Raw genomic sequence first — 27,928 nt, 5'->3', positions numbered from 1 at the left:
CCGCCCCCCCCCTCCTTGGCGCTTCCTGCCCCAGCCCCAGAGAGCCGGAGTGGGGCAACGGGACCCATAGAGCCCCCCCCCGGCCCTACAGGGACCCGTAGAGACCCCCCCCGGCCCCATAGGGACCCGTAGAGACCCCTCCGGCCCTATAGGGACCCCTCGCCCTCCGCACCCCCCCCCGAGGCCCACAGCGATTCGCAGCCCGTCCTGCCCCATAGGCTCCCCCAGCACTACGGGGACTCCCCCCGCAGCTCTTTCAGCCCCATAGCGTGTGTCCCGTCCCGCCCCCCCCTGCCCCATAGGGAGCTGCTGAGCGCGCCGTGGGGCGCGGGGGGCGGCGATGTCCCGTGGGGCGACCGAGGGGACCCCCGCCGCCCCGCCGCCCCCCGGGCGCCCCACGGTCTATGTGCTGCTGGAGGGGCCCAGCGCCCCCGACACCCTCCGGCTGCTCAGGTGAGGGGGGGCTGCCCCATGGCGGGGCTGGGGGGAGGTTGCAGGGGGGTTAAGGGGGGACTGATGAGGGCTGTGGGGCCACTGGGGGGCTCCAGGGGCATGTGGGGGGCTATGGAGGTTTATGGGGGGCTATGGGGCCCCCATATGGGGGTGCTGAGGGGGTCTGTGCGGCTCTATGGGGGGCTCCGGGGCTCTATGTGGAACTGCGGGAGGCTGTGGGGCCGCTGGGGGTCTATGGAGACTCGGGATCAGGGGGTCTGTGGGGCTCTGTGGGTGCTCGGGGGGGTCTGGGGGGGTCTCTGGTGTTTCAAGGGGCTCTATGGAGTCTCTGGGGGTCTATGGGGCATGCAGAGCTGCCCGTGCTCCCTCTGGTTCCTGCTCCCCCACAGCGTGAGCTCGGTGCTGCCTGAGTCAGGGATTGTGGCTGACATCGAGTGGGACCCGGTGGGGGGAGACCCCCCCAGCGACCCCCCCCGCGGACCCCCCCTCTGGAGACTCCCCCAGCCCCTTCTATTGCCTCAAGAGCCAACCCCTGCCCCACAGGTACCTGTGAACCCCCCCATAACCCCCCCATGCCCTCTGTACACCCCCATTAACCCCTCCACTATTGCAGCTCGGGCCCGGCCCCCCCCCGCTGCCATGGCTGCCCCCCCCGCGGCCCCCCCCCTCGTCGCGGGTGCTGCTGCGGCAGCAGCTGATGCGGGCACAGGCACAGGAGCAGGAGCAGCGTGAGCGAAGGGACCCCCCCCCTGGCCCCTCCCCAGCCCCTGGGCCTTCCCCCGCCATCGCCGTGGGGGGGCCCCCCCAACCGCGGGCACCCCGCCATGTGCCCCCCGAGGTGCTCAAGGTGAGAACCCCCCATAGGGGGACATGGGGTGAGGTGGGGGCATGAGCTGTGGGGGGAAATGGGGGGGTACAGGGGGGGATATGGGGAGGTCCATGGAGCAGGGGAATATGGGGGGTCCAGGACAGGGGGATGGGGGGGGCTCTGGGTAGGGGATATGGAAGGCTCTGGGGCAGAGAGATATGGGGGGCTGGGGGGTCCCTGACCCCCCCCGTGTCTCTCCAGGTCCAGACCCACTTGGAGAACCCGACCCGGTACCACTTGCGGGCGGCGCAGCGGCAGCAGGTCCGGCAGTACCTCACCTCCGCACTGGGCCGCGGGCCCCCCAGCCCCCCCGGGCCCCCCCCGGCCCCCCCTGCGCCCCACAGCCCCCTCACCCTGCTCCACATCGGGCCTGGCTTTGAGAAGGAGGTGAGGAATGGAGGAGGCTGTGGGGCTGTGATGTCATGTGGGGAGCTGTGATATGTGGGGGGGCCATAAGGTAAGGCGGAAGGCTGCAATGTCAAATGGGGTGGGTGTTTTGTCACATGGGAGGGCTGTGATGTCACATAGGGTGGTTGTGATGTCATATAGGGTGGCTGTGATGTCACATAGGGTGGCTGTGATGTCACATGGGGGGACTGCAATGTCACATGGAGGGCTGTGATGTCACACAGGGTGGCTGTGATGTCATGCGGGGAGGATCCTGGCCACTAGGGCAGTGTTTGCAGTTTTGTCCCTTCTATTCTGCAGATCGATGATGTCATCGATGAGATCATCAGCCTCGAGTCCAGCTATGACGAGCTGCTCAGCTTCGGCCCTGCCGAGGGCGGCCTCCAGCTCCCTAGCACGGTGTGTGGCCGCTTTAAGGGCTTTCGAAGGCGTGGCCTGCCGCAAGTCACGCCCCTTTTCACCCGAGGGGTCTTTTCACCCGGGGGGTTATAGCCCCGCCCATCGGGCGAGGTCTATTGGGGGTGTGGTCAATGGGGGCGTGACCTTGCTGACCACGCCCCCCCCCCTTAGCTCCCGGCCCCTGCACCCTTGCTGGAGGTGTTCAGCCCCCCCCAGGGCGGCAGCAGCTCCTGCCCGGCCGAGCTGCCCCGCGTCAAGGCGGAGCTTTCGGGTATGGGGGGACCCTAAGGGGCTTACTGGGGGGGAGGAGTCCTTATGTGGACTAGAGCGGCCTGTGAGGGGTGGTGTCACTGTGGTCTGTGGGGCTGGGTGAGGGCTATGGGGCAGGGTCAAGGGTCCTATTGGGTGTGTGTGGGGGCCCTTCTGTGGCTGGAAGGGGACTGAGAGGGGTTTCCCTGTGGGGTTTGGGAAGGCCCTGGGGGTCACGGTGCAGCAGAGAAGGTTTGGTGGGTCTCTAGGGTGTTCCTATGGGGCAGGGAGGTGCAATGGGGCCCCTATGGAGCGGGAGGCGTTGGGCTTCCCTTATATTTTCTATCCCAAATCCCTTCAGAAACGGAGGCGAAGGCGTTGCTGAAGGAGCGCCAGAAGAAGGACAACCACAACCTGAGTGAGCAGGAGGCCTGGGGGAGGTTGTGGGTCTGGGTAGAGGGGGACACACGTAACAGGGGGCTCACAGCTTCCCCTTGTATCCCAGTTGAGCGGCGCCGACGCTTCAACATCAACGACCGCATCAAGGAGTTAGGGACCCTCATCCCAAAATCCAATGATCCGTGAGTGGGGATCCCCCTCCCTGATGGATCGAGTGGCGGGGGGGGGGTTGCACTGAGGACCCTATGAGGGTTGTAGGAGGGTCCCTATGGTGGCCCCAACAGCGTCCCGATGCCATAGGGAGATGCGCTGGAACAAGGGCACCATCTTGAAAGCCTCAGTGGATTACATCCGGAAGCTGCAGAAGGAGACGCAGCGTTCCCGAGAGCTGGAATTGCACCAGCAGCGCCTGGAGCAGGCAAACCGGAGCCTCCAGCTCCGGGTCCAGGTCTGTGCGGTTGCTCTATGGGGCTGGGAAGGGGAAAACTGGGGGGTGTGTGAGGCTGGGATGGGAGTCTACAGGTTCGTGGGGTCTATGAAGCTGGGATGGGCAGAAGTGGGGGGTTCTGGGATTGTTATGGAGCTATCAGCTCAATGCAAGGGAGTGCACATGGGGTCAGGGGGAGCAGAGTTGGGGGAATAGGAGGGTTGTTGGGGGGGCTGGTTGGGATCTAGGGGTATCTATGGGTTTGAGGGCTATTTTGGGGCCCATGGGGGGCTTTTGGGGCCCATGAGGGGGTTTGGACCCCATGTCTCTCTAACCCCACTGCCCCCCCCAGGAGCTGGAGCTGCAGGCACAGCTCCATGGGCTCCCCCTCATCCCTCCACTGGCACCAGCAGCCGAGGGGGGGTGCGAGGAGGCCCCTGGGGGCCCCCCCTTTCCCCCTGGGGGTCCCCCCACTCCCCAGTGCCTCCTAGACCTGGCGGTGGCTGAGGACCTGCCCCCCGGCCTGGGCCTGCCCCTGGGGCTGGGTGGGCCGGATGGGACCTTCGACGACATCCTCATGGACGAGGGGGGGGCTCTGTCCCCTCTCGGACCCCCTGGCGCCCTCCTCGCCTCCCCAGGCCCCTCCCGCGCCTCCAGCCCCCGCAGCAGCCTCAGCATGGAGGACGAGCCCTGAGCACTGCCCCTCTAAGGCCCTTCAGGTGCGGCCCTTTTAAGGCCCCCACCCCACCATGCCCAACACCCCAGTGGCTGGTTCAGGTGCGCTCCACAGGGTGCCGTGACGAGGCCTTTAAAACGGGCGAACCCTTGTTAAGGCTGGCGGTGGCCTTAAGGTGTGGCCACTGTCTTGCGCTTTTACGACGCCCCATTGGTGGACCCACCTTGGAGGACCTCAACCGGGCATCGCCCATTGGCGGTGTCCTCCCTCTGTGTGGCCCTTTTAAGGTGTCTCCTTAACCCCGCCCCTCAGGGAAGCCTTGGCCCCACCCCCGTCTGGCCCCGTCCCTTCCTGGCTGTCTGCCAATCAGCGGGCTCCTGAGGGCTGGGCCCTCAGTGTCAAGTCCCGCCCCTCCCTTTTGGCTCTCACAAGCCCCGCCCTCTTCCGCCGGCTCCTCTTAAAGGGGTCGCTCACCCGGCTGCCCACCCCTCCCCCCCCCCCTCCGGTTTTGTACGGAAACGGTCCCGTGGGAAATAAACGTTTGTTAACGAGGAGCCGCCCGGTGCTGCGCGTGCGCGTTGGGGTTTCGGTGGAGCTTGTAGGGTCCTATGGACTCTGTAAATCCGTGGGGATCCCTATAGAGCAACCTGTGGGGGTGCCTGTAGAGCTCGGGGGTCGCTGGAGGCCGTTTGGGGTCCCTGGGGGCTGTGATACGGGGGGGCTGTGATGGGGGGGCTGTGATGGGGGGGCTGTGATGGGGGGGCTGTGATGGGGGGGGCTGTGATGGGGGGGCTGTGATGGGGGGCTGTGATGGGGGGCTGTGATGGGGGGGCTGTGATGGGGGGCTGTGATGGGGGGGCTGTGATGGGGGGCTGTGATGGGGGGGGCTGTGATGGGGGGGCTGTGATACGGGGGGGGCTGTGATGGGGGGCCTGTGATGGGGGGGCTGTGATGGGGGGGCTGTGATGGGGGGGCTGTGATGGGGGGCCTGTGATGGGGGGGCTGTGATGGGGGGGCTGTGATGGGGGAGCTGTGATGGGGGGGCTGTGATGGGGGGGCTGTGATGGGGGGGCTGTGATGGGGGGCTGTGATGGGGGGGCTGTGATGGGGGGCTGTGATGGGGGGGCTGTGATGGGGGGCCTGTGATGGGGGGGCTGTGATGGGGGGGCTGTGATACGGGGGGGGCTGTGATGGGGGGCTGTGATGGGGGGGGCTGTGATGGGGGGGCTGTGATGGGGGGGCTGTGATGGGGGGGCTGTGATGGGGGGGCTGTGATGGGGGGCTGTGATGGGGGGCTGTGATGGGGGGGGCTGTGATGGGGGGGCTGTGATGGGGGGGCTGTGATGGGGGGGCTGTGATGGGGGGGCTGTGATGGGGGGCTGTGATGGGGGGGCTGTGATACGGGGGGGGCTGTGATGGGGGGGCTGTGATGGGGGGCTGTGATGGGGGGGCTATGATGGGGGGGCTGTGATGGGGGGCTGTGATGGGGGGGCTGTGATGGGGGGGCTGTGATGGGGGGGCTGTGATACGGGGGGGGCTGTGATGGGGGGGCTGTGATGGGGGGGCTGTGATGGGGGGGCTGTGATGGGGGGGCTGTGATGGGGGGGCTGTATGGCCCCTGTAGAACCGGGGTGTGGGGGTGCTTTCCCTGGGACCCCTGTCGAGGCAGATCTGCAGCAGCCGTAGGCGCCTTACGGGCTCTGCGGAGCCCTACAGCCCGCGGGGGGGCGCTATAAGGGCTTTACGAGCACCCGGAAGTCATCGTTATGATGAGCCATGCCCGCTCCACCCCGAGCTCCATGGCGCCGTCATTACGCCATTTCCGCGCCGCCGGAAGGGGAGGGGGCGGCCCCCGACGGCGCCGTCCGCGCGCCAAGATGGCGCAGGCGCTGTCGGACGAGGAGTTTCAGCGGATGCAGGTGAAGCCTCGGCCGCGCTCGGGTCCGGTTCGGGTCCGGTTCGGGTCCCGCTCGGGTCCGGATTGCGTCACGCTCGGGCTTCGTTCGGGTCGCGCTCGGGTCCCGCCGCCGTCGCTCACCCCGGCCCGTCGCGTCCCGTCTCCGGCAGGAGCAGCTGCTGCAGCTCCGGAGTGAGAACTACCGCCTCTCGGACGAGCTGCGCAAGAACGGCGCCGGTACCGGGGGGGGGCGGTACCGGGAGGGGACGGGGGTCCCGGCGCTGCCGCTCAAGGCCCGCTCGTGTCCGTGTCCCCCCCAGAGCTGTCGGCGCTGCGGCAGCGGGTGCAGGCGCTGGACCGGGACCTGGCCAAGGCCAACAAGGTGAGAGCGGCCCCTGGCGGGTCCTCGAGGCCACCGGCCCCGGTGTGACCCCTCCGGGCCCGGTGTGACCCCCCCCGGTTTGTCTCGTAGGCCCTCAGTAAGAGCAAGAAGGCGCAGGTGGGTGTTGGGGGTGTCGGGGGGTGCTGGGGGTGTCCGTGGGCGCTGGGGGTGCCTATGGGTGCCATTGTGCCCCTCAGGAGGTGGAAGCGCTGCTGGGCGAGACACGGATGCTGCAGGGGAAGCTGCAGAGCCAGGAGGATGATTTCCGGCTGCAGAACAGCACCCTCCTGCGGGAGCTGGCCAAGGTGGGTGCCAGCACCCAGTACCCCCCCACCCCCTCCTAATGTCTCCCTGAGCCTCCCAGTGCCACCTTAGGTCCCGAATGCCTCCCAGTGTTAACCCCATAGACACCCTGAGTAACCCATAGCCCCCCCCATACACCCTACAGCCCCCCCATACCTCCCTGGGTCTCCCACTTTGGCCTCACCCTAGGGGGGGTCTCAGCTCTGTGCACAGATCGAGGGCCTGGAGCAGGAGAACCGGCGGCTGCAGGAGGGGGGAGCCCCAGGACCCCCCCGGGACCCTCCCCAGGATGGGGCCACTGGTGATAATGGAGCCCCTTTGGCCCATACAGATGGTGAGGGGGCACTTGGGGGGGTTTGGGGCTGCCCCCCCATAAGGAGTACTTGGAAGGGGGTTTCTGGGGCCCTATAGAGGGGTTATGGGGCTGACCCTCTCCTTGCAGCCCCCCTGAACCCCCCCAAGGAGGCACCATCAGCTGAAGAGGGGACTGGGTCTGATGCTCCTCCCCCAGCACCCCAGGTACATTGGGGAGAGTGTATGGGGGTCTGTGGGGTTTATGGGGGGTCTGTTGCGGGACACACACCTCTCGGGGGGGTCTCTTGCTGCAGGCAGAGGTGGCCCAGCTGCAGGCAGAGGTGGCCGAGGTGAGTGCTGCCGCCCCCCAGGGAGTCTGGGGCGGTCCTGTAGGGATTGGGGAGGGTTCAGTGTCCCACAGGGATTGGTGGAAACTCTTGGGGGGGTGGGGCTTGAGGGTTGTGATTCCACCCCCAGTAGTGATTCTTGTATCCCCATTCTCAGCTGATGGAGAAGCTGCGGAAACAAGAGAATAGGTGAGATCCCGGGATCCCATCGCTGGGAGCACATCCTTGCTCCCCCCAGGCCCCCCCCCATAGGCTTTTCCTGCTTCCGTTCCCTATTTCCCTCTCTTTTCCCTCCCAGTTCACTCCAGTTGGAAGCGGAAAAGGAGACATTGCTCAGGGATCAGCAGTGAGTGACCCCAATGGGGACCCCATTCGGGACACTGGGACCCCCCCAACGCCTGGACCCCCCGTTTTGCCTCCCAGGCTGGAGCTGGAGAAGCTTCGGGCTCAGAGGGATGAGGAATTCCGGGAGCTCCAGACCCGGATCCAGCGGCTGCAGCAGGAGCTGGAGGCCGCAACTAAGGTGGGGGCACCCAGTGGGTGCTGGGGGGGCTCCAGTGGCTGCCCTATGTTATAGGGGGGTCCTGGGGAGCATGTTGGTGTGCAGGGGGCGTTCTGGACCAGCTCCATAGGGGATCTGTAGGGTGTCTCCAGCCCTATATAGTAGCTGGTGGTCCCAGGGCAGCCTGGAGCATCTCTGTACAGCCCCATATGGCTCTGGGCTGCTCTGCCGGGCCCTATAGGGGCCTATAGAGTGCTGTGTGGGGCGGCAGGAGGAGGTGGGGCTGCGGGAGCGAAGCGGAGCCCTGGCTCGGGACCTGCAGGAGGCTCAGGCACAGCGCGATACCCTCGACAGCCAACTCCAGGTAGGGCTGGGGGGGTTTGGGTTTCCTATGGGTGATTTGTGGTCCCTATGGGCAATTTGGGGTCCCTGGAGGGTGGTTTGGGGTCTTTATGGCTTGGTTTGGAGCACACACTGGGTGCACATGTGTACATGGCTGCATGGGTGTGTATGTGTATGTGCGCATATGTATGTGTATGTACGTGTATGTATATGTGTATATAGATATGGACACGAGCGTACATGTATGTATATGCATATGTAGGTATGGACACAAGTGTATGTGTACGTATATGTAGGCGTAGGTGTGCACACGAGTTACATTTATGTGCATGTATGTGTAGGTATGTACACATATGTACATGGACATACATGGAGGTGTAAGTATGCAGACAAATATACGCGTATGTATACGTAGATGTAGATATGCACACGAATATACGTGTAGCTATAGGTGTGGAAATGAACGTACATGTATGTACATATATGTGTAGATATGTACATGAACATACATGTATGTGTACATATGCACACGTGTCCTGCAGGCATGTGCGAAGGAGCGGGAGGGGCTGCGGCAGCGCCTGAGCGAGGCTGAGGCCACCTGGAGGGAGAGCGAGCATCGGCGGCGGCAGATGCAGGTCAGGGACCACCCCCCCCAGCGTCTCCCTGTTCCCTCTGCCCCCCCCCATGCCGGGTGCCCATACCGGCCCCACTGCCCTCTTCCCACAGGAGCAGCTTGAGCGGCAGGAGCAAGAGCAGGCAGCAGCTGAGCAGCGCCGGGTTGAGCTGGAGGTGATGGGGGGGGGGGGGGCTATAGGGGTGCCCCGGAGGGTCTCTGGGTACCCGTATAGAGCTGTGGGCACCCCCACATCATTACAGTGACTGTGGGGTGCTGCAGAGATCATCAGGATCCCTATAACTCCAGAAGGTCCTTCGGGTACTGTAGGGAACAGAGGAGTGTAGGGGGCTCTGTGTGGCTGTCTCAAAGCTGCAGGTGTTATTATGTATTGTGTGTGGGGCAGGGTGGGTGTAGGGTATCTATAGGGCCCATACAGGTGTTTGTGGAGGGCATAGATGATGTAGGGACCCTGTAATGCTGCAGGATCCTGTCGACTTGTATCAGTCTTAGGGTGTTGTATGGCACCTAGAGCTCTAAGGGAGCACGATAGGGATGTTCCGGGGCCCCCACCCTCTCTGCTATGGCGCTGTAGAGTTGTATAGACCCTATAGGTGCCACAGTGACGCACCCCCCCCATTGCCAGGGCCGTGTGGGGGAGCTGCAGGTGGCACTGGGGGATGCCGAGCGGCAACGGGAGCTGCAGGAGGCCGAGGGCCAAGCGCTGCGCCAGGTACCCCGAAACCCCCCCAGACACCCCCTACCCCCCCAGTGACCTTTCAGCACCCCCAGACGCTCTCTGGGACCCCCTAACCCCCCTTGACCCTCCTTATCACCCCAGGAGCTGAAGGATGTCCGGGACGGGCAGCGCATCCTGGAGAAGAAGGGCAGTGCCGCGGTGAGGGACCCCCGAAGGGTGGGGGGCACCCAGAGCCCAGGCTCCTACACAGGGCCCTGACCCTTCCGTGTCCTCCCCCTTGTCCCCAGCTGAAGGACCTGAAGCGGCAGCTGCAGCTGGAGCGGCGACGGGCCGACCGCCTGCAGGAGCGGCTGCAGGAGCTGTTGGCACCCACCCGCGCCCGCTCTGGTCTGATGGGTGCTGGGTGCTGGGGGGGGGCTGTGGAAGGGTGGGGGGTCCTGGATGTCTGGAGCCCCCGTGCAGATGCTGTCCTGCGTCCATAGGTTAGGGGCTACAATGGGGTGGGAGGTGATTGGGTGCAGGGGGTCCTGTGGCTGAATGTAGAGGGAGGCTGACAAGGCCGGGTGGGGGGGGTGTGTCTGTACCCCTGGGTGCTCTGGTGGCCCCAGAGTGGGAGTGGTGTGTGGGGTATGTGGCTTCTCTGCACACCACTGTTTCCTCTGTCCCCAGGGCTGGAGGAGCTGGGGCTGGAGGGGGGGTCCCCGGGGCGGGGGCCGGGGGGGGACAGCAGCAGCCTGAGCTCCCTGGGCCGCGATGGCTCCGCCCCCGGTAGCACGAAGGTGGGCGGGGCCTAATGCTTGGGGGTGTGGCTTTGGAGGGGGTGTGGTGGTGGTGGTGGTGGGACTTAGGGGTGTGGCTTTAAATGGGGTGTGGGTTTGGGGGCGTGGTTTCTGGGAGCGGGTGACCGTTTGGGGGCGTGGCTTTGGAGGGGCTTGGCTTTAGGGGGTGCCTTTGCATGTGGTGGGTGGGTGACAGTGGGGGCTGTGGTTCTGGGGGAGGGGGGTTCTCTGTGGCCTTGCCTTGGGTGCTGCCTCCCCAGAACCTCCCCCCCCACTGACACTTCTCCCCTGCAGTCGGGCTCAGGCAGCCCTGGGGGAGGCAGTGGTGGAGGGGGGGTTCCCGGCGGGGGGGGCCTGTCCCCTGCGGAGGTGGCGGAGCTGTTCCAGCGCCTGGCCCAGAGCCAGCAGGAGCGCTGGCTGCTGGAGGAGAAGGTACTGGGGGCAGAAATGGGAGGGGCTGGGTGAGTACCGGGGCAGGTGTGTGTCATGGAGCCCTTCTCCCGCCCCCCCCAGGTCCGTCACCTGGAGGTGAGCAGCGCCTCCATGGCGGAGGATCTGTGCCGCAAGAGCGCCATCATCCAAAGCTTCGTGCGTGACAGCCGCCTGGGTGAGCCTTGGGATCCCTGTGTCGCCCTTCCTGCTGCTCCCACCCTCCTCTGCCCCTATATCCCTATGTGTGTTCCTATCCCCCTATGCTCCTATCTCCCTATCTCACTGTTCCCTTATCCCCGTATGTCCCCATCTCTCTGTCCCCCTGTATCCACATGTCCATACCCCTCTGTGTTCCCATCTCCATATCCCTCTACTCCCTATCTCTCTGCACCCCTGTGTCCCTATCTCACTACATTCACGTGTTCCTTTCCTCCTGGGGCCCTATCCCCTATGCTCCTGTTTCCCTATCTCCCTACCCCGGTGTGCCCATCTCCGTCTCTCTCTATGCCCCCATCCTCCTATCCCCCTGTAACCCCCTATCCCCTCTATGCCCCCATCCCCACTTCCTCCTGTTCCTACGGCTGAGCCTGCGCCCTGTGCCCTGCAGAGGCAGCAGGGCCCGCGGGGCCGGCCCGCCGGGGCGCGGGGCCGGGCGAGGAGGGGCTGCGGGAGATGAACAAGAAGCTGCAGAACATGCTGGAGGAGCAGCTCACTAAGAACCTGCACCTCGGGCAGGTGGGCGGGGCCGAGGCGCGGAGGGGGCGTGGCTTGGGAAAGGGGTGTGGCCTCTGACTCCGCCCCCCGCAGGACCTGGAGGCGCTGTCGCAGGAGCTGGCCCGGCTCAGCAAGGAGCGGGCGGCCCCCCCCGGAGCCCCCTGAGGACCAGGGCCTCTGCTGCAGGCTCCGCCCCGAACCACAGCCCCCGTGGGCGCGGGCCGGCCGGCGGGGGCGGTCTCTTTACCGGGACGTAGCCCCTTTAAGGAGGGGTGGCCCCGCCGGTGGCGTTGCCGTTTTAAGGGAACGGGGGCCCGCATGCGTCCCCACCCTCAATAAACCCGCTTCAGCCGCTGAGTCTTGCGTCATCGCTTCTGTGGGGTGTACGTGGGGTGGGGCACGTCACGCCCCGCCTCCTACGACGTCACGACTGCGCGCTGACCCGGATGTTGTTGCCGCCGCGGCCGCAGGATGGGGACGATCGTGCCGCTGCTCCGGACCGTCCCCGCGCCGGGCACCGAGCGGCGCGCTGCGTGACGTCAGCACGGTGATGTAACAACCCTCTTTCCCTCCAATCCCATCCTCGCCCGCACCGTCCGGTAGCGGCGCGGCCCCCCCCCCCCCCCCCCACCTCCCGCTGCCGTCCCCGGTTCCGGTCCTGCGTCTGCGCAGAGCCGTGTCCGACCCCACCCCCCCCCCCCGCAATGGCGGCTCCGGGGGGCGGGGCCGCGCTGGAGGAGGAGTGCGAGGTGGTCCGCGTGCGCGTCAAGGTGAGGGGCGTGGCCTCGGGGAGGGGGCGGGGCGTCGCCTGGTGGGCGGGGCTAACACGTGGGCGTGGCCAACGAGGGGCGGGCCAATGAGAGGGTGTGCTTTGAGGCGCTGCTGCCGCGGCAACGGGACGCGGCCGCCGTGTTGGGCCCGCTCAGAGCCAGGGCTGGGGAGGGGTCTCCGGGGCTCGCCCCCGGTGCCCCCCCGGTTACTGCCGCCCCGCCGCAGAAGAGCGAGGGGCTGCAGCCGCCCGAGTTTCGCTCCTTCGCCGTGGACCCGCAGATCACGTCCCTGGACGTGCTGCAGCACATCCTGGCCCGCGCCTTCGACCTGCAGGGGTGAGCCCTGCGCCCCCCCCCGCCACTGCCTGAGCCCCGGCGGGGGGTTCCAGTCACTGAACCCGCCTCGGGTCCCCCCCTGCCGCAGGAAGAAGAGCTTCTCCATCAGCTTCGCCGCTCGAGACCCGCAGGGCCAGGAGAGCTTCGTGCCACTGCTGAGCGATGGGGACCTGGCGGCTGCCTTTGCCTGCGCCCGGCCTGCGCTGCGCCTGCGCCTCGACGTGCGGCCCCCAGCTGAGAGTGAGGGGGGAGGATCGGGGGGGGGGTCAGAGAGAGAAGACAGCCCGGTCCCCAGTGAGCCCCCCATCTCCCTATCACCCTGTACCCCCATCTCCCTAGTCCACTACACTCCCATCTCTGTGCTCCTCTCCCACTCTTCCCCTATGTTCCTATTCCCCTAGACTTCTATCTCCCTGTGCCTGTTAATGCCCCCATCCCCCTTTTTCTCCTGTTTCCCCCCTACTGAAGGGGAACATCCATGAGGGGTGCCCATGAGTGGGTGTCAGGAAGGCGACCCTGGTGCCTGGGTGCCCAATGGAATGACCCCAGCCTGTGGGTGCTGCAGGCCCGCTGCTGGAGGACTGGGACATCATCAGCCCGCGGGAGGTGGCGGCCGTGGAGCCGCTCCCTGAGCGCCGCTCGCTGCTGGCTGCAGCTCTGCCCTTCACCCAAGCCCTGCTGGCACAGGTGAGTGGCGCTTGGGGTGCCCCCCCCACTCCCAGCGCTTCCAGTCCCCTCCTCGTGCTCCCAGTCCCCTCCCTGTGCTCCCAGTCCCCTCCTGGCTCCATCCCGGATGCATTTCCCACAGGTTGGCCGGACGCTGGCCCGGGCGCAGGCTGCCCTGGCATGGCCTGAGGGGTCCCCCCCATCACCCCCGCTGCCACCCCCACCCTGTGCCCCACTGAGCGACGCTGACCTCCGTGCGTACCTGGGCCCTGGCGGGCGGCTGCTGCGGCCCCATGACCTGCGGCTCCACGTCTACCATGGTGGTGTCGAGCCCGGCCTGCGCAAGGTGTGTGCTCCCCATGTCCGTCCCCCCCCACCCTGGGTGATGTGGGTCAGACCCAGCTGGGAGCTCAGCCCTTTGTGGGTGGCTTTCCCCTGTTTCTGTAGTGGGCATGAGGTGCTGTGCAGGTCATGTCTCTGCTCCTTTCTGCTTTCTGAAGGGGCTCCAAGGGTGCTGGGGAGGGACATTCACCAGGGGCTGCAGCAGTAGGGCAAGGGGGAATGCATTCAGACTGGAACAGGGGAAGCTCAGGTTGGATCTAAGGAAGTTCTTCCCTGTGCGGGTGGTGGGACACTGCAATGGGTTGTCCAAAGAGGGAAACGATCCATCCCTGCAGCATGTTCAAGCCCAGCTTGGACAGGGCTCATGCACCACCCTATTGGTGTGTCCCTGCCTATCCAACCCCCTCATTCAACCCTTCCCCACCCACCCCACCCCACAGCACCCTGACCCTGTGCCCATCCTGATGCAGGTGGTGTGGCGCTACCTGCTCAATGTCTTCCCGCCGGGGCTCTCGGGGCAGGAGCGCTTGGCTCACCTGCGCCACAAGGCGGGCGAGTACGCGGTGCTGAAGGAGGTGCTGGCGGCACGGGCGGCCCCCGCCGAGCTGGCGCTGGTGGCGGCCGCCGTGCGCAAGGACGTGGTGCGCACCGACCGCGGGCACCCCTACTTCGGCGGCCCCGAGGAGGGGCACCCGCACTTGGCTGCGCTGCAGGCGCTGCTCACCACCTTCGCGCTGGGCCACCCGCGCCTCTCCTACTGCCAGGGCATGTCGGACGTGGCGGCGCCGCTCTTGGCCGTGCTGGATGATGAAGCTCAAGCTTTCCTCTGCTTCTGCTCCCTCATGCGCCGCCTTGGACCCCGCTTCCGGCCTGGTGGCCGGGGCCTGGCCCGTGCCTTTGCCCACCTCCGGCGCCTCCTGCGCCGTGCAGACCCCCCATTCTGGGCCTTCCTGGCTGCCCGTGGAGCCCACGACCTCCTCTTCTGCTATCGCTGGCTCCTGCTGGAGCTCAAGCGTGAGTTTGCCTTCGAGGATGCCCTCAGGGTGCTGGAGATCACTTGGAGCTCGCTGCCACCTGCCCCACCGCCCCCCCCCGATGGGGTTCCCCTCCTTGGAGCCCCCCTGGGCCCTCGCCGGGCTCGCCGGGGGCTGCGGGAGCGACGTGGGCTGAGGCCACGGCCCCCCCGGCGCCTCCGCCGGCAGCAGCAGCGCATGGGGGCTGCTGTGGATGGGCAGGAGGGCTCCAATGATGGGTCCAAGGTCTCTTTGGGTGGCCCAGAGGCTCTCAAGAGGTTTGGGGATGAGCAAGAGACACCAAAGAGTTCCAGGGGTGTCCCAGAGGGGCTTGGGAGCTCCAGGGTTATCCAGAGCTGTGGGGATGAGCAAGAGGAGCTCCAGAGCTCCAACATCATCAAGGATGGTTCTGGGGGCAGCTGTGAGAAGCTTGAGGTCTTTGGTGGTGGCCAAGCTTGTCCTGACCAAAAGGGCTGGGAGATCTCCCAGGATGTCCATGGCAGTAACAAGGACCTTGGGGAGGTCCAGGGTGATGCCAGTGCTCCAAGGGGTCTCCAAGAGCATCCCGAAGCCTCCAGTGATGGTGGCCAAGATGCCAGTGGCCTCAGGGACACAGGAGAAGCCCAAGAGCCAGGTGTCTCCAAGCAGACCCATGGAGCTCACCATGTCTCCAAGAAGCCACATGGAGATCGGGATGCCCTGGAGAAGTCCGTCCAAGACCACAGTGCTTCCAAGGCAATCGGGGGACACCCCTATGTGCCCAAAGACATCAGAGGAGACCTTGAGCTCCTCCATGTGCTTGGTGACACCCTCAAGGAGGTCAGCGGCAACTACTCCTGCTCCCTTGGACAGGGTGGTGAAGACCCCACAGAGGTTGATAGAGACCCCAAAGAGGGTGAAGACCTCAGACAGGTTGGTGAAGACCCCACAGAGGTCCCTAAAGATCCCAGTGAGGTTGATGGAGAGCCCAAAGAAGTTGGTAAAGGCCCCGGTGAGGTTGATGGGGACCCCACAGAGGTTGGTGTAAATCCCATAGAGGTATATGAGGACCCCACAGATGTCTCTAAAGACCCCAGTGAGGTTGATGGGGAGCCCAAAGAGATTGGTAAAGGCCCCAGTGAGGTTGATGGGGACACCAGAGAGGTTGGTGTATATCCCATAGAGGTACATGATGATCCCATAGAGTTACGTGAAGCCCCCATAGAGGTACAGGAGGACCCCATAGAGTTACATGAGGCCCCTAGTGTGGGCAGCACCCCTGCTGAGGACCCCTGGGGAGGTGCTTGGCCTTGGGAAGCTTCAAGTTCCTCTTCCTCTTCCTCCTCCTCTTCCTCCTCAGAGGACGAGGTCGGGGTGGAGGATGACGGGGCCCCGCTGCCGCCGCCAGAAGAGCTGGGCCAGGGGAACCCCTTCCTGCTCTTCCTGTGCCTGGCCATGCTGCTGGAGCAGCGGGAGGCGGTGATGGCGCGCGCCGGGGACTACAACGAGGTGGCCATGCACTTTGACCGCCTGGTGCGGCGCCACCACCTGCCCCGCGTCCTGCACCGCGCCAAGGGGCTCTTTGCACGCTACCTGGAGGGCTGGGGGGGGGCACCCCCGGGGGGGCACGGCACGGGGTAAATGGAGGCGGGGAGGGATGGGGGGGTTGAAAAGGGGAAGGGGGGGGAATGGGGGAACGCAGTGATGATGCGTGGGGGTTATGGGGCGTCATGGGGAGCCATAGGGCAGTGTGGGGACCCCCTGGACAGCACATGGGGACCCATAGGATAACGTGGGGGCACCGTGGGGAGCCCTAGGTCAGTATGGGGACCCGTAGGGCAAGGTGGGGATCCTATGGACAGCACATGGGGACCTGTTGGTCCATTTTGGGGACCCACAGACCACTGTGCGGACTCCCAGGTCAACATGGGGACCTGTAGGCCCATATGAGGGCCCGATTGATCCCCTATAGGGGACCTGTAAGGAATAAATGGACCCCTTGGAGACAGTCCAGTATGGACCATTATGAACCTCTACATCCGAGCTGGGAACTCCTGATCTGCATTGCCTTGGGCCAGGCCAGTATGGACCATGACGGACCAGGATGGGTCTGGATTGGACCAGTACAACTCCATCAACTGGAATCGCTGCTTTGACATTGCCTTCAGCACTCCCAGTATGGACTAGTAAGGACCAGCATGGCAGCCCAGTGGGAGTTCTTCACCTGTGTGGCCTTGTGTCCTTCCACAATGGAACAGTATCGACCAGTGGGGCGCACTGACTGGGATCTAATGCACATATGGCTTCTTCCAGTATGGACTGTTGCGCTCCAGTTCCTGCCCCCTGGCCCAGGTTCCTTTTACCCACTCCTTATTTATTGCCCCCTCCCCCCCCCCACCGGGGGGGTATTTTGGCATCTGGGATCTGTGGGGTGCTGGAGACGTCAATAAACCTGATGCCTGTGACTGGTGGTTGGGATTCCCAATATGGGCTGGGCAGCGATGGTGGTCTCTGCTCTGGTGTGGTAAGAGGGGTGGAATCTTCCAAGTGTTCCCATGTCCCTCCCAGTGTCCCCAGTTTTAGTCCCATCACTGCCTGCATTGGCTGAGGCTGTTCCCAATTACCCTTCCATCGCCTCCCATTGCTTCCCATTGCCTCCTGTCGTCCCCCCATCGCCCCCCATTGCTTCCCATCACCTCACATTGCCTCCCGTCACCTCCCGTCGCCCCCCCATTGCCCCCCATCGCCTCTCATCGCCTCCCAGTCACCCCCAGTTCTCCCCCCACCCCGGAGGTGACGTCTCGGCCACCTCAGGCTTTTGGGTGCTTCCGGGCGGAAGAGGCCTCTGCAGGGACCCAGGCACTGGGGGGGGTCCCAGGCACTGAGGTGTCCGAGAGCACCCAGGGATGAGCCGCGGGGGGGCCCCGGGGGGGGGGCACGTCCCCTCGGCGCTGCTGCAGCCCCAGGAGAACCTGCGACTGTTTGAGCTCCTGGGCAGGAAATGTGTGGTGAGGAGGGGAAGGGCACTGGGGCTCCCGTGGGGCCCATAAAGCATTTAGGGGCCTCCTTGGAGGTCTCATTGGGGTAAATGGAGGTCTGGAGGAAGCTGGGGGGGCCTAAAGGGGTGGGGGCTCCCATGGCTGTGCTTGGCGGGGGGTTTTGGGGGCCCTATGGAGGGGTTTGGGGGGGCAAAGGGTGGTTTTGGGGGCTCTCTGGGGTCTCTGTAGAGCTCTGTCGGGCTCTCTGGGTTTCTCTGGGGGCTCTATGGTCGTCTCTGGGGCTCTATAGCGGTCTCTGTGGGTCTCTAACGTGCTCTACGTGTCTCTATGGGAGCTCTCTGGCGCTCTCTGGGTACTCTATAGGGGTCTCTATGGATCTCTATGGGGCTCTATGCGGCACTATGGGCTCATGCTGTCCCCGCAGGCGCTGGTGACGGCGGTGGCGCAACTCGTGGTGGCTGAGCCGGGGGGAGTGGGGGGCGCCGCGGGGGGGGCCTGGGCCCGGCGCTGCAGCGGCGCCGTTTGCCTGGTGCGGGACAGTGCCCGGCGCTCCTACTTCATCCGGCTCTACGAGCTGGGCGTGAGTGCAGGGGCCCGGGGGGGGGGCATGGGGGGGGCTCTATGGGGCTCTACGGGAGTCCCAGAGGTCTCTCGCGCGGGGGGGGGTCTTGGGAGGGTCCTGGGTTCTCTGGGAGTCTCTCATAGGGGTCTCTGGGGGGTTCCTGGGGGTCAATGGGGGTGGTCCCGGGGAGGAGTCTCTCAAGGGGGCCTCTCATAGGGGTCCCTGGGGGGTGTCTCTGGGTCTCCCAGGGGATCTCTGGGGGGTCCCGGGGGGGGGGGCTCTTTGGGGTGTCTCTCATAGGAGTCTCTGGGGGGGTCCCGGGGGTCTCTGAGGTCTCTGGGGGGGGTCTCTGACAGGGGTCTCTGACAGGGGGCTGTTGGGGGGGCTCTGTCCCAGGCGGGGGCGCTGCGCTGGGAGCAAGAGCTGCAGGGGAGGATGGGCTACACGGCCCGCACCCCCTTCTTCCACACCTTCGCCTCCGACGTGAGTGGGCGGGGCCACAGGGAAGGGAAGGGGCGGAGCCTCGGGGAAGGGGTGGAGCCAAAGGGAGGGGAAGCTCCGGGGCCTCTGGGTTTTGAAGGCTGGGTGGGCAGGGTTTCGGGGTGGGTGGAGCCAAGTGAATGTGGGATGGGCTACGGGTGTTAGGCTGGGCAGCGGGTGGGGCCGAGGGATGGGGCTTGGCACATGTGGGCTTGACCAAGGGCCAGGGATTGCTGCACGTGGGCAGGAACAAAGGGGAGGGGCTTATGACATAGGGGCGGGGCTAAGGGGGTGGGGTGGGGCTTATGACCCGTGGGGGGCTACTCGCTGCCTGTGGGCAGGACCCATGGGGCAGCATCCCGATTGGCTGTGCAGGAGGGCCAGGCCGGGCTGAACTTCGCTGACGAGGGGGAGGCGGCCGCCTTCGAGGCGCTGGTCCAGGAGCGGCTGCACCGGCGCCAGCAGCGGGCGGGTGAGAGCGGCCCCGTGGCCCGCCCCCAGGGCCCCCAGGGCCCCCGGTGCACTGGGGCAGCCTCGCACTCACACCCTCTCCTGTCTCTCCACAGAGAAGCGGCAGCTCCCGCCTCTGCCCCCCCCCGGTGATGGTGAGTCCCCCTGCATTGAGGGAGGCAGAACTGGAGGGCACAATGGGTCCTGTGGGGTGCGACACCAACAGCCACCTGTCCCCCCCACAGAGTGTCCTGGGGACCTGTCCCGCACCCCCATGGCCCCTGGTGATGGCAGCGGTGAGTGTCTGCTCCGCAGCGGCATCTTGCAGCTCCACAGTGGGGGTCTTGCTGCTCTACAGAGAGTTACTATGATGTATCGTGTCCTTTGCAGCACCTCTACTGCCAGTGGTGCCCATCAGCAACCCTGACATCACAGCATCCCGCTACCGGGGGCTGCCCAGCCCCACAGATGGACCCACAGTGTGTCCCACAGCCGGGGAGCAGAAGAAAAGCCGCAAGAAGATCTCTAAGGCCGACATCGGTGCCCCTTCCGGCTTCAGGTGGGTCTGGCAATGGGAATGTGAGGGGCTGTATAAGGCAGAGGAGAGACCTCCATGTGGGCCCAGCTGTGGGACAACATCTGCTCATCCTCCATCATCCCAGGCACGTCGGTCACGTCGGTTGGGACCCCAGTAATGGCTTTGATGTAGGTGTCTCCTGCTCCTGCTTTGCCCCCGCTGCCCTGGGGCACTGCTGTGGGGCTGACACGAGCTGTGGGACGCAGGTGGCTGCACTGGACCCTGCTCTCCGGGCACTCTTCACCCAGGCTGGCATCACTGAGGTGCAGTTGGCTGACGCCGAGACCTCCCGCCTCATCCATGACTTCATCACTGAACGGGGTGGGCTGCAGGCAGTGCGGGAGGAGCTGCAGCGCCAGGGTCAGCCCCCCTCCCCCCATGCTCATTAACATGCGAATTATAACACACTAATTAACATCTCTCCCACCCCAACAGGTCCCCCTCTCCCACCGAGCCGAGGGGCTGCCCCTCCTCCTCCTCCTCCGCTCCTCCCCGGTCCCTCCCGAAGCCGCACGGGGCCGCTGCCCCCACTGCCAGGGGGCGCCCTGCCACCCCCCCGTGGGGGCCCCGCCCTTCCCGCGGTGGCCCCGCCCTCCCGGCCCGTGGCTCCGCCCCCTGGACGTGGCCCAGCCCCCCCGGGGGCCACCGCTGCTCCGCCTCCTCCTCCCCCGCCCCCTCTGCCGGCCACCTCCGGTGGAGGCCCTGTACCCCCCCTGGGGCGGGGGGCGCTGCTGGACCAGATCCGCCAAGGGGTGACCCTGAACAAGGTCAGTGGAGGGGGTTTGGGGTGCCCCATGAGTCCCCGACGCTAGAGGGGGGTGCGCCATGAGTCCCTGGGGCTGAGGGGATTTGGTGGCGTTTGTCTGCCCCCATGACCCCACCTTACCCACCTCAGACCCCCGAGTGCCCTGAGAGCAGCAGCGGTGGCACCGGCTCTGGGGGGCTGGTGGGGGCCCTCATGGATGTGATGCAGAAGCGCAGCAGAGCCATCCACTCCTCAGGTGAGCTCTCGTGGTGGGGGGGATGACACATACCCCACAGCCCCTGCCCTCCCCCCTTGACACCCCACCTGACCCCCCCCTATTCCTGCAGACGAGGGTGAAGAACTCGAGGAGGAGGGTGAAGAAGATGAGTGGGATGACTGAGCACCCCCAGCCCCACCAGGCACAGACTGAACCCCCACCCTGAAGGACCCCTTCCCCCAGTCTCACTTTGGCAGGAGGCCACCATTAAAGGCATCGCTAATCACCACTAATGAGCATTAACGATCGTTATTGAAGGGATGTGTGTGGGGGGGAAGAAGTGGAATGCCCATGCAAGGAGTGTGCAAGAAGCATGCACTGGGTCTGCAATGAGTGTGTGTCATGGTTTAAGGCCAGCTGGCAACCTAGAACAATGCAGCCGCTCACTCATTCCCGCCCCTTCCTCTCTCCCGCTCCTGGAGGGATGGGGAGGAGAATGGAAAGAATGTCACTCCCACCGGTTGAGATAAGAACACTCCAGTAACTAAAATATAACACAAACCACTGCTGCTACCACCACCGAGAATAATGATAAGGTGAATAACAAGGAAAGAGAATAAAACTGGTCACCACCTGCTGACTGATTCCCAGCCCAAGCCGAGCAGTGATCCAGCCCTTCGGGTCACTGCCCCCAGTTTATATACTGGCCATGATGTGTTGTGGTATGAAACACCTCTTTGGCTATTTAGGGTCAAGTGTCCTGGTTCCTCCTGGCTTCCCCTCCTCCCTGACAGAGAATGAGACTCAGGAAGTCCTTGGTCAGAGTACACATTACTGAGCAAAAACTAAAAATATCGGTGTTATCAGTGCTGTTCCCAGACTGGAAGTCAAAACCACAGCACTGCACCAGCTAATAAGAAGGAGAAAAATGTCTACTACTGCTGAACCCATAACAGTGTGCAGGGGTGTGCAATGAGTGTGCAATTGGTGTAATCAAACGACAAACCTCTGCTGTAGAGCCAGGACAGAAAGCTGCTGCTGGGGATGTTCTGCAGACAGCGAGCTCTGCAGCGCTGCCAACACCTTTGCTGTCGCTCCTTGATTACCCACCTAAACGTCTAACTGTGTGCAGCTTATGCGGCGTACACTCCTGGCCGCCGTGCAGCACAGTGAGAAGAGCACGAACATTTGGCTTCTGCTCCCACAGGAGAAGAGCCAGGAGGGAAAGTTGGCGGTGGGCATCTTCAGCACACGGTGCGCTTTGCAATGGTGACACACACATTGCTGTTGCTCCTCACTTTCCTACCTCAACGTCCATTTGAGTCCAACACCACTGATGCCTGGTCTTGTCTGAGTACAGCAGAGTAGCGCACGAACATTTGAACTCTGCTCCCACAGCCGAAGATCCAGGATAGAAACCTGGTGCTGGGAGTTTTCAGCACACAGTGAGCTTTACAACGGTGCCACTCACATTGCTGTCGCACCTCGCTTTTCCACCTAGAAGTCTATTTGAATCCAACATCTCCAGTGCCTGCTGTCCAGCAGCAGAGTGAGTAGATCATGGGTTAGGGTTCAGAGCCTCAGCCACAGTCTCATCTCCAAAGTCAGAACCCTAGAGTCTAAGCCATAGAGTCTCAGCAACAATCTCAGCACCAGAGTCTCAGCTTCAGAGTATCAGCCAGTAGGGTAAGGGTTAGGGTTAGGGGTGCCTTACATCTAATACACCTATTAACCCATGTTGTGTTAGTGGGAGTTCTGAGCAGTGAGGCCGCCTCGAGATGCATGGCAATATGCACGCTAAGTAGAGGGCCTCCTGCAGGAGGGGAGGGTGGGGGACAATGTCAGAACGGCAGGAAGAGGTTTGAAACGTGGTGTTGCTATGTAGTATCTGAGCCAGAATGTCTGAATGTCTGAGAACACACTTAGAGGTGCCTGGGAGGGGAATTGAGGGAGTGCGGCGACCAGGAGCGTGGCGAACAGAGCCGGCAAACAGAGAGCGTCGAGGCAGAGGGTCGAGGCAGTTTGCGCGGCAGTTCGCGCGGGCAGGCGAGCGGGCAGGGGAGCGTTCCAACCGCCTCATCGAGAGGACTCGCCTGGAGTACAGGAGGGGGAAGGAGTGCTGAGGGACGTAGACGGATTGATTGACCGGATAGATCATGGTTACAACACGATCGAAAGCTGCAGTGAGTACTAATGTGGGTATCCAGACTGAGCCTTCCTGCAGACATGCAGCTGTGCAGGTCTCTGGCTGCAGCGAATGCCTGAGCCTGGCACTTGTATTGGAGGGAGCCAGTGACACTGCTTGTGTTCGCTGTGAGCAAATAACTGACCTGCTCAGGCAGGTGGCTGAACTGAGGGAGGAGGTAGAAAGGTTGAGAGCCATTAGAGAGTGTGAAAGTGAAATAGATTGGTGGAACCGCACCCTAAGGCAAGGGCAGAGGGAAGTGGCTCAACAAGTTATGGATCCCCTTCCCTCCTACCATCAGACAGAAGGAGAGAGCTTAATGGACAAGGATGGATGGAGGGAGGTTCCTCCTCGGAGAGGTAAGCAAAAACCCTCACAATCCCTTCCTCCCTCCCAATTGCCCTTGAATAACAGGTACGAGGTCTTGGAAATTCAGGGCCAGGTGAATGGAGATGGTGAGGCAAATCTATCTAGTGAGTCACCCAGGGCTAGTCACTCACCCCCATGCCTCAGAACTTCCCCAACCAAGAAGAAAAGAAGAGTAATTGTGGTGGGTGACTCCCTTCCGAGGGGAACAGAAGGGCCCATTTGTCGACCGGATCCACCCCACAGGGAGGTCTGCTGCCTGCCTGGGGCTCGGATTAGAGATGTTAAAAAGAAGCTCTCTGAACTGGTGCAGCCGTCTGACTACTACCCACTGCTGGGCTTTCAGGTTGGCAGTGACGAAATTATTACGAGGAACGTCAGGGCAATGAAGAGAGACTACAGGGCCCTGGGACGGCTGGTTAAAGGGTCTGGAGCGCAAGTGGTGTTTGCCTCCATACCTGTTGCAAGCGAGGGTGAAGGGATGTATAAGAAGACTCTGCAGGTTAATGTATGGCTACGTGACTGGTGCCAAAGGTTTGGGTTTTTCAGTCACGGGCTGCTGTATGGGACACCAGGCGGGATGCACCAGTCCCAGAGAGGAAAAAGGGGTTTGGGGCAGGGGTTAGCAGGGTTCATTGACAGGGCTTTAAACTGGTTATGAAGGGGATTTAACTGGGCCGAGCCCAAGAGGAACACGCTAGGGATTGAAGGATGGCGGGCTAAGGAGGACTATCAATCTCTTGTTTCACTTGTGGGAAAGGATAGCTCTTTAGACCCTGTCCCGCAGGGGAAAAAGGGTACTAGGACTGGCTCCCTGAAATGCCTGTACACCAATGCACGCAGCATGGGGAATAAACAGGAGGAGTTAGAAGTCTGTGTGCGGGCTAAAGGTTATGATCTAGTGGCGATTACAGAGACATGGTGGGACAGTTCACATGACTGGAATGTGGTCATGGATGGCTATGTCCTTTTTAGGAAAGATAGGTCAGCGAAGCGAGGTGGTGGAGTTGCTCTTTACGTGAGAGAGCAACTAGAATGTATTGAGTTCTGTCCGGGGTCGGATGAGGAGCAAGTGGAATGTCTGTGGGTACGAATCAAGGGGCTGACTGGCACGGGTGATACAGTTGTGGGGGTCTATTACAGACCTCCTGATCAGGACGAAGGAGTTGATGAGGCTTTCTACAGGCAACTGGAAGTAGCCTCGCGACTACATGCCTTAGTCGTCGTGGGGGACTTTAATTACCCCGATATTTGCTGGAAGACTCACACAGCCAGTCATTCACAGTCTAGGAGGTTCCTCGAGTGCATCGATGATAATTTCTTAATGCAAATGGTGGACGTACCAACTAGGGGAGCAGCGCTGCTAGATTTAGTACTCGCCAACAAGGAGGGTTTGGTCAAAGTGGTGACGGTCAATGGCAGCCTTGGCTGCAGTGACCATGAGATGGTGGAGTTTAGGATCCTGTGTGGGAGGAATAGAATACCTAGCAAAGCCACAGTTCTGGATTTCCGAAGGGCCAACTTTGGCCTCTTCAGTCAACTGCTAAGGGAGGTCTCATGGGAAAGTGTACTAGGCGGTAAAGGGGCTCAAGATAGTTGGTTAGCATTCAAGGACCGCTTCTTCCAAGCTCAGGATCGGAGCGTCCCAATAAGTAGGAAGTCAAGTAAGGGATCTAGGAGACCGGCGTGGTTAAACAAGGAGCTGCTGGGCAAACTCAAGTGGAAAAGGAGAATCTATGGATTATGGAAGGAGGGGCTGGCCGCTTGGGAGGAATATAGGACAGTTGTTAGAGGATGTAGGGAGGCAATTAGGACAGCTAAGGCCTCCTTGGAACTCAATCTTGCTAGTCGGGTTAAAGACAATAGAAAGGGCTTCTTCAAATACATAGCAAATAAAACTAACACAAGAGGCAATATAGGCCCACTGCTGAACGAAGTGGGTACCCTGGAGACAGAGGATATAAAGAAGGCAGAGGTGCTGAATGCCTTCTTTGCCTCTGTCTTTACTCCTGCAGACTCTCCCCGAGGGCCCCGGATTTCTATAGCCCCAGAAGGAGTCAGGACAAAGGAGGAGTTTGCTTTGGTAGATGAGGATTGGGTTAGGGATCAGCTATGCAAACTGGACATCTGTAAATCGATGGGTCCGGATGGAATGCACCCACGGGTGCTGAGGGAGCTGGCGGAGGTCATTGCTAGGCCACTTTCCATTATCTTTGGTAAGTCGTGGGAAACGGGCGAGGTGCCTGAGGACTGGCGGATGGCAAAGGTCACACCAATCTATAAGAAGGGCAAGAAGGAGGACCCGGGTAATTATAGACCGGTCAGCCTTGCCTCCATCCCTGGAAAGGTGATGGAACAACTTATTCTTGACTCCATCACTAGGCATATCAAGGATGAGGGGGTCATTAAGAACAGCCAACATGGTTTTATGAGGGGGAAGTCATGTATGACCAACCTTATAGCCTTCTATGAGGAAGTGACTAGGTGGAGGGATGATGGTAGAGTGGTAGATGTAGTTTTTCTTGATTTCAGTAAGGCATTTGATACTGTCTCCCACAGCATCCTCATAGATAAGCTAAAGAAGTGTGGGCTTGACGATCAAGTAGTGAGGTGGATCGAGAACTGGTTGAAAGGAAGAAGGCAGAGAGTTGTGGTCAATGGCGCAGAATCTAGCTGGAGGTCTGTGACTAGTGGAGTTCCTCAGGGGTCGGTGCTGGGACCGGTGCTGTTTAATATTTTCATCAATGACCTGGATGAGGGAACTGAGTGCACCCTCAGCAAGTTTGCTGATGACACAAAACTGGGAGGAGTGGCTGACACACCAGAGGACTGTGCTGCCATTCAGCGAGACCTGGACAGGCTGGAGAGTTGGGCAGGGAGAAACTTGATGAAATTTAACGAGGGCAAGTGTAGAGTCTTGCATCTGGGGAAGAACAACCCCATGGACCAGTACAGGTTGGGGGTTGACCTGCTGGAAAGTAGCGAAGGGGAAAGGGACCTGGGGGTCCTGGTGGATAGGAGGATGACCATGAGCCAGCAATGTGCTCTTGCGGCCAAGAAGGCAAGTGGCATCTTAGGGTGCATTAGAAAGGGAGTGGTTAGTAGGTCAAGAGAGGTTCTCCTCCCCCTCTACTCAGCCTTGGTGAGGCCGCATCTGGAATATTGCGTCCAGTTCTGGGCCCCTCTGTTCAAGAAGGACAGGGAATTGCTTGAAGGAGTCCAGCGCAGAGCCACGAAGATGATTAAGGGAGTGGAACATCTCCCTTATGAGGAGAGGCTGAGGGAGCTGGGTCTCTTTAGCTTGGAGAAGAGGAGACTGAGGGGTGACCTCATCAATGTTTACAAATATGTAAAGGGTGGGTGTCAGGATGATGGAGCTAGGCTTTTTTCAGTGATATCCAGTGATAGGACAAGGGGCAATGGGTGTAAACTGGAGCATAGGAAGTTCCACGTTAACATCAGGAAGAACTTCTTTACTATAGAGACCCTACGGACCCTATAGAGACCCTAGGAACCCTATAGAGACCCTAGGAACCCTATAGAGACCCTATAGAGACCCTAGGGATCCTATAGAGACCCTATAGAGACCATAGATACCCTATAGAGACCCTATAGAGACTCTAGGGAACCTATAGAGACCCTAGGAACCCTATAGAGACCCTATAGAGACCCTAGGGATCCTATAGAGACCCTATAGAGACACTAGGGACCCTATAGAGATCCTATAGAGACACTAGAGACCCTATAGAGACCCAAGAGACCCTATAGAGACCCTAGAGAGACCCTAGAGACCCTATAGAGACCCTAGGAACCCTATAGAGACCCTATAGAGACCCTAGGGACCCTATAGAGACCCTAGGAACCCTATAGAGACCCTATAGAGACCCTAGGGACCCTATAGAGACCCTATAGAGACACTAGAGACCCTATAGAGACACTATAGAGACCCTAGAGACCCTATAGAGACCCTAGGGACCCTATAGAGACCCTAGGAACCCTATAGAGACCCTATAGAGACCCTAGGGACCCTATAGAGACCATATAGAGAACCTAGAGACCCTATAGAGACCCTATAGAGACCCTATAGAGACCCTAGGGACCCTATAGAGACCCTATAGAGACCCTAGAGAGACCCTAGAGACCCTACAGAGACCCTAGAGAGACCCTAGAGACCCTATAGAGACCCTAGGGACCCTATAGAGACCCTAGGAACCCTATAGAGACCCTATAGAGACCCTAGGGACCCTATAGAGACCCTATAGAGGCCCTAGAGACCCTATAGAGACCCTATAGAGACCCTAGGAACCCTATAGAGAACGTATAGAGACCCTAGAGACCCTATAGAGACCCTAGAGAGACCCTAGAGACCCTATAGAGACCCTAGAGAGACCCTAGAGACCCTATAGAGACCCTAGGGACCCTATAGAGACCCTATAGAGACCCTAGGGACCCTATAGAGACCCTATAGAGACACTAGAGGCCCTATAGAGACCCTATAGAGGCCCTAGATACCCTATAGAGACACTAGGGAACCTATAGAGACCCTAGAAACCCTATAGAGACCCTATAGAGACCCTAGGGACCCATTAGAGTCCCTATAGAGACCCTAGGGACCCTATAGAGACCCTAGGAACCCTATAGAGACCCTATAGAGACCCTATAGAGAACCTAGGGACCCTATAGAGACCCTATAGAGACACTAGAGACCCTATAGAGACCCTATAGAGACCCTAGGAAACCTATAGAGACCGTATAGAGACCCTAGAGACCCTATAGAGACCCTATAGAGACCCTAGACACCCTATAGAGACCCTAGAGAGACCCTAGAGACCCTATAGAGACCCTAGAGAGACCTTAGAGACCCTATAGAGACCCTAGGGACCCTATAGAGAACCTAGGAACCCTATAGAGACCCTATAGAGACCCTAGGGACCCTATAGAGACCCTATAGAGACACTAGAGACCCTATAGAGACCCTATAGAGACCCTAGGAACCCTATAGAGTCCCTAGGGAACTTATAGAGACACTAGGAACGCTATAGAGACCCTATAGAGAC

The 27,928-nt window shown here is 61.8% G+C and overlaps 4 protein-coding genes across 7 annotated transcripts; all 4 read left to right on the top strand.

Moving 5' to 3' along the window:
* The first annotated feature begins 259 nt into the window (after positions 1 to 259).
* Positions 260 to 4,433, top strand: LOC136006886 (transcription factor E3-like). The gene is given in 12 exon segments (XM_065664939.1): positions 260 to 453; positions 843 to 923; positions 925 to 996; positions 1,067 to 1,112; positions 1,115 to 1,300; positions 1,523 to 1,708; positions 2,030 to 2,128; positions 2,300 to 2,399; positions 2,739 to 2,795; positions 2,883 to 2,958; positions 3,077 to 3,224; positions 3,556 to 4,433. Coding segments are annotated over 12 exon segments (1,506 nt in total). The 5' UTR covers positions 260 to 340; the 3' UTR covers positions 3,898 to 4,433.
* Positions 4,434 to 5,561: 1,128 nt separating this feature from the next.
* Positions 5,562 to 11,541, top strand: GRIPAP1 (GRIP1 associated protein 1). Of its 4 annotated transcripts, none has more exons than XM_065664931.1 (22): positions 5,565 to 5,798; positions 5,947 to 6,013; positions 6,097 to 6,158; positions 6,249 to 6,275; positions 6,356 to 6,463; positions 6,663 to 6,795; positions 6,904 to 6,980; positions 7,070 to 7,105; positions 7,260 to 7,291; positions 7,401 to 7,448; positions 7,526 to 7,625; positions 7,846 to 7,968; positions 8,489 to 8,581; positions 8,673 to 8,735; positions 9,206 to 9,292; positions 9,401 to 9,457; positions 9,547 to 9,646; positions 9,929 to 10,038; positions 10,333 to 10,470; positions 10,552 to 10,645; positions 11,078 to 11,205; positions 11,278 to 11,541. In XM_065664931.1, exons 1-22 carry the CDS (start codon positions 5,646 to 5,648, stop codon positions 11,347 to 11,349), a joined length of 1,908 nt encoding a protein of 635 aa, XP_065521003.1. In that variant the 5' UTR covers positions 5,565 to 5,645; the 3' UTR covers positions 11,350 to 11,541. The 4 variants fall into 4 exon arrangements, with proteins under 4 accessions (XP_065521005.1, XP_065521006.1, XP_065521003.1 ...); XM_065664932.1 differs by having other exon boundaries at positions 5,568 to 5,798; positions 7,876 to 7,968; XM_065664933.1 differs by lacking the exon at positions 7,070 to 7,105 and having other exon boundaries at positions 5,562 to 5,798.
* Positions 11,542 to 11,608: 67 nt separating this feature from the next.
* TBC1D25 (TBC1 domain family member 25) lies at positions 11,609 to 16,755 on the top strand. Its single transcript, XM_065664930.1, has 6 exons — positions 11,609 to 11,954; positions 12,181 to 12,290; positions 12,379 to 12,530; positions 12,856 to 12,977; positions 13,099 to 13,302; positions 13,769 to 16,755. Exons 1-6 carry the CDS (start codon positions 11,889 to 11,891, stop codon positions 15,929 to 15,931), a joined length of 2,817 nt encoding a protein of 938 aa, XP_065521002.1. The 5' UTR covers positions 11,609 to 11,888; the 3' UTR covers positions 15,932 to 16,755.
* Positions 16,756 to 17,117: 362 nt separating this feature from the next.
* On the top strand, positions 17,118 to 20,613 carry WAS (WASP actin nucleation promoting factor). Its single transcript, XM_065664935.1, has 11 exons — positions 17,118 to 17,298; positions 17,714 to 17,869; positions 18,248 to 18,334; positions 18,707 to 18,803; positions 18,898 to 19,077; positions 19,172 to 19,340; positions 19,444 to 19,486; positions 19,565 to 19,718; positions 19,794 to 20,125; positions 20,254 to 20,359; positions 20,451 to 20,613. Exons 1-11 carry the CDS (start codon positions 17,197 to 17,199, stop codon positions 20,501 to 20,503), a joined length of 1,479 nt encoding a protein of 492 aa, XP_065521007.1. The 5' UTR covers positions 17,118 to 17,196; the 3' UTR covers positions 20,504 to 20,613.
* Positions 20,614 to 27,928: the final 7,315 nt, after the last annotated feature.

Source organism: Lathamus discolor, unplaced genomic scaffold (genome assembly GCF_037157495.1).
Source record: "Lathamus discolor isolate bLatDis1 unplaced genomic scaffold, bLatDis1.hap1 Scaffold_77, whole genome shotgun sequence".
NCBI classification, from domain to species: Eukaryota; Metazoa; Chordata; class Aves; order Psittaciformes; family Psittacidae; genus Lathamus; species Lathamus discolor.
This window is presented reverse-complemented; position numbering and strand designations above follow the sequence as displayed.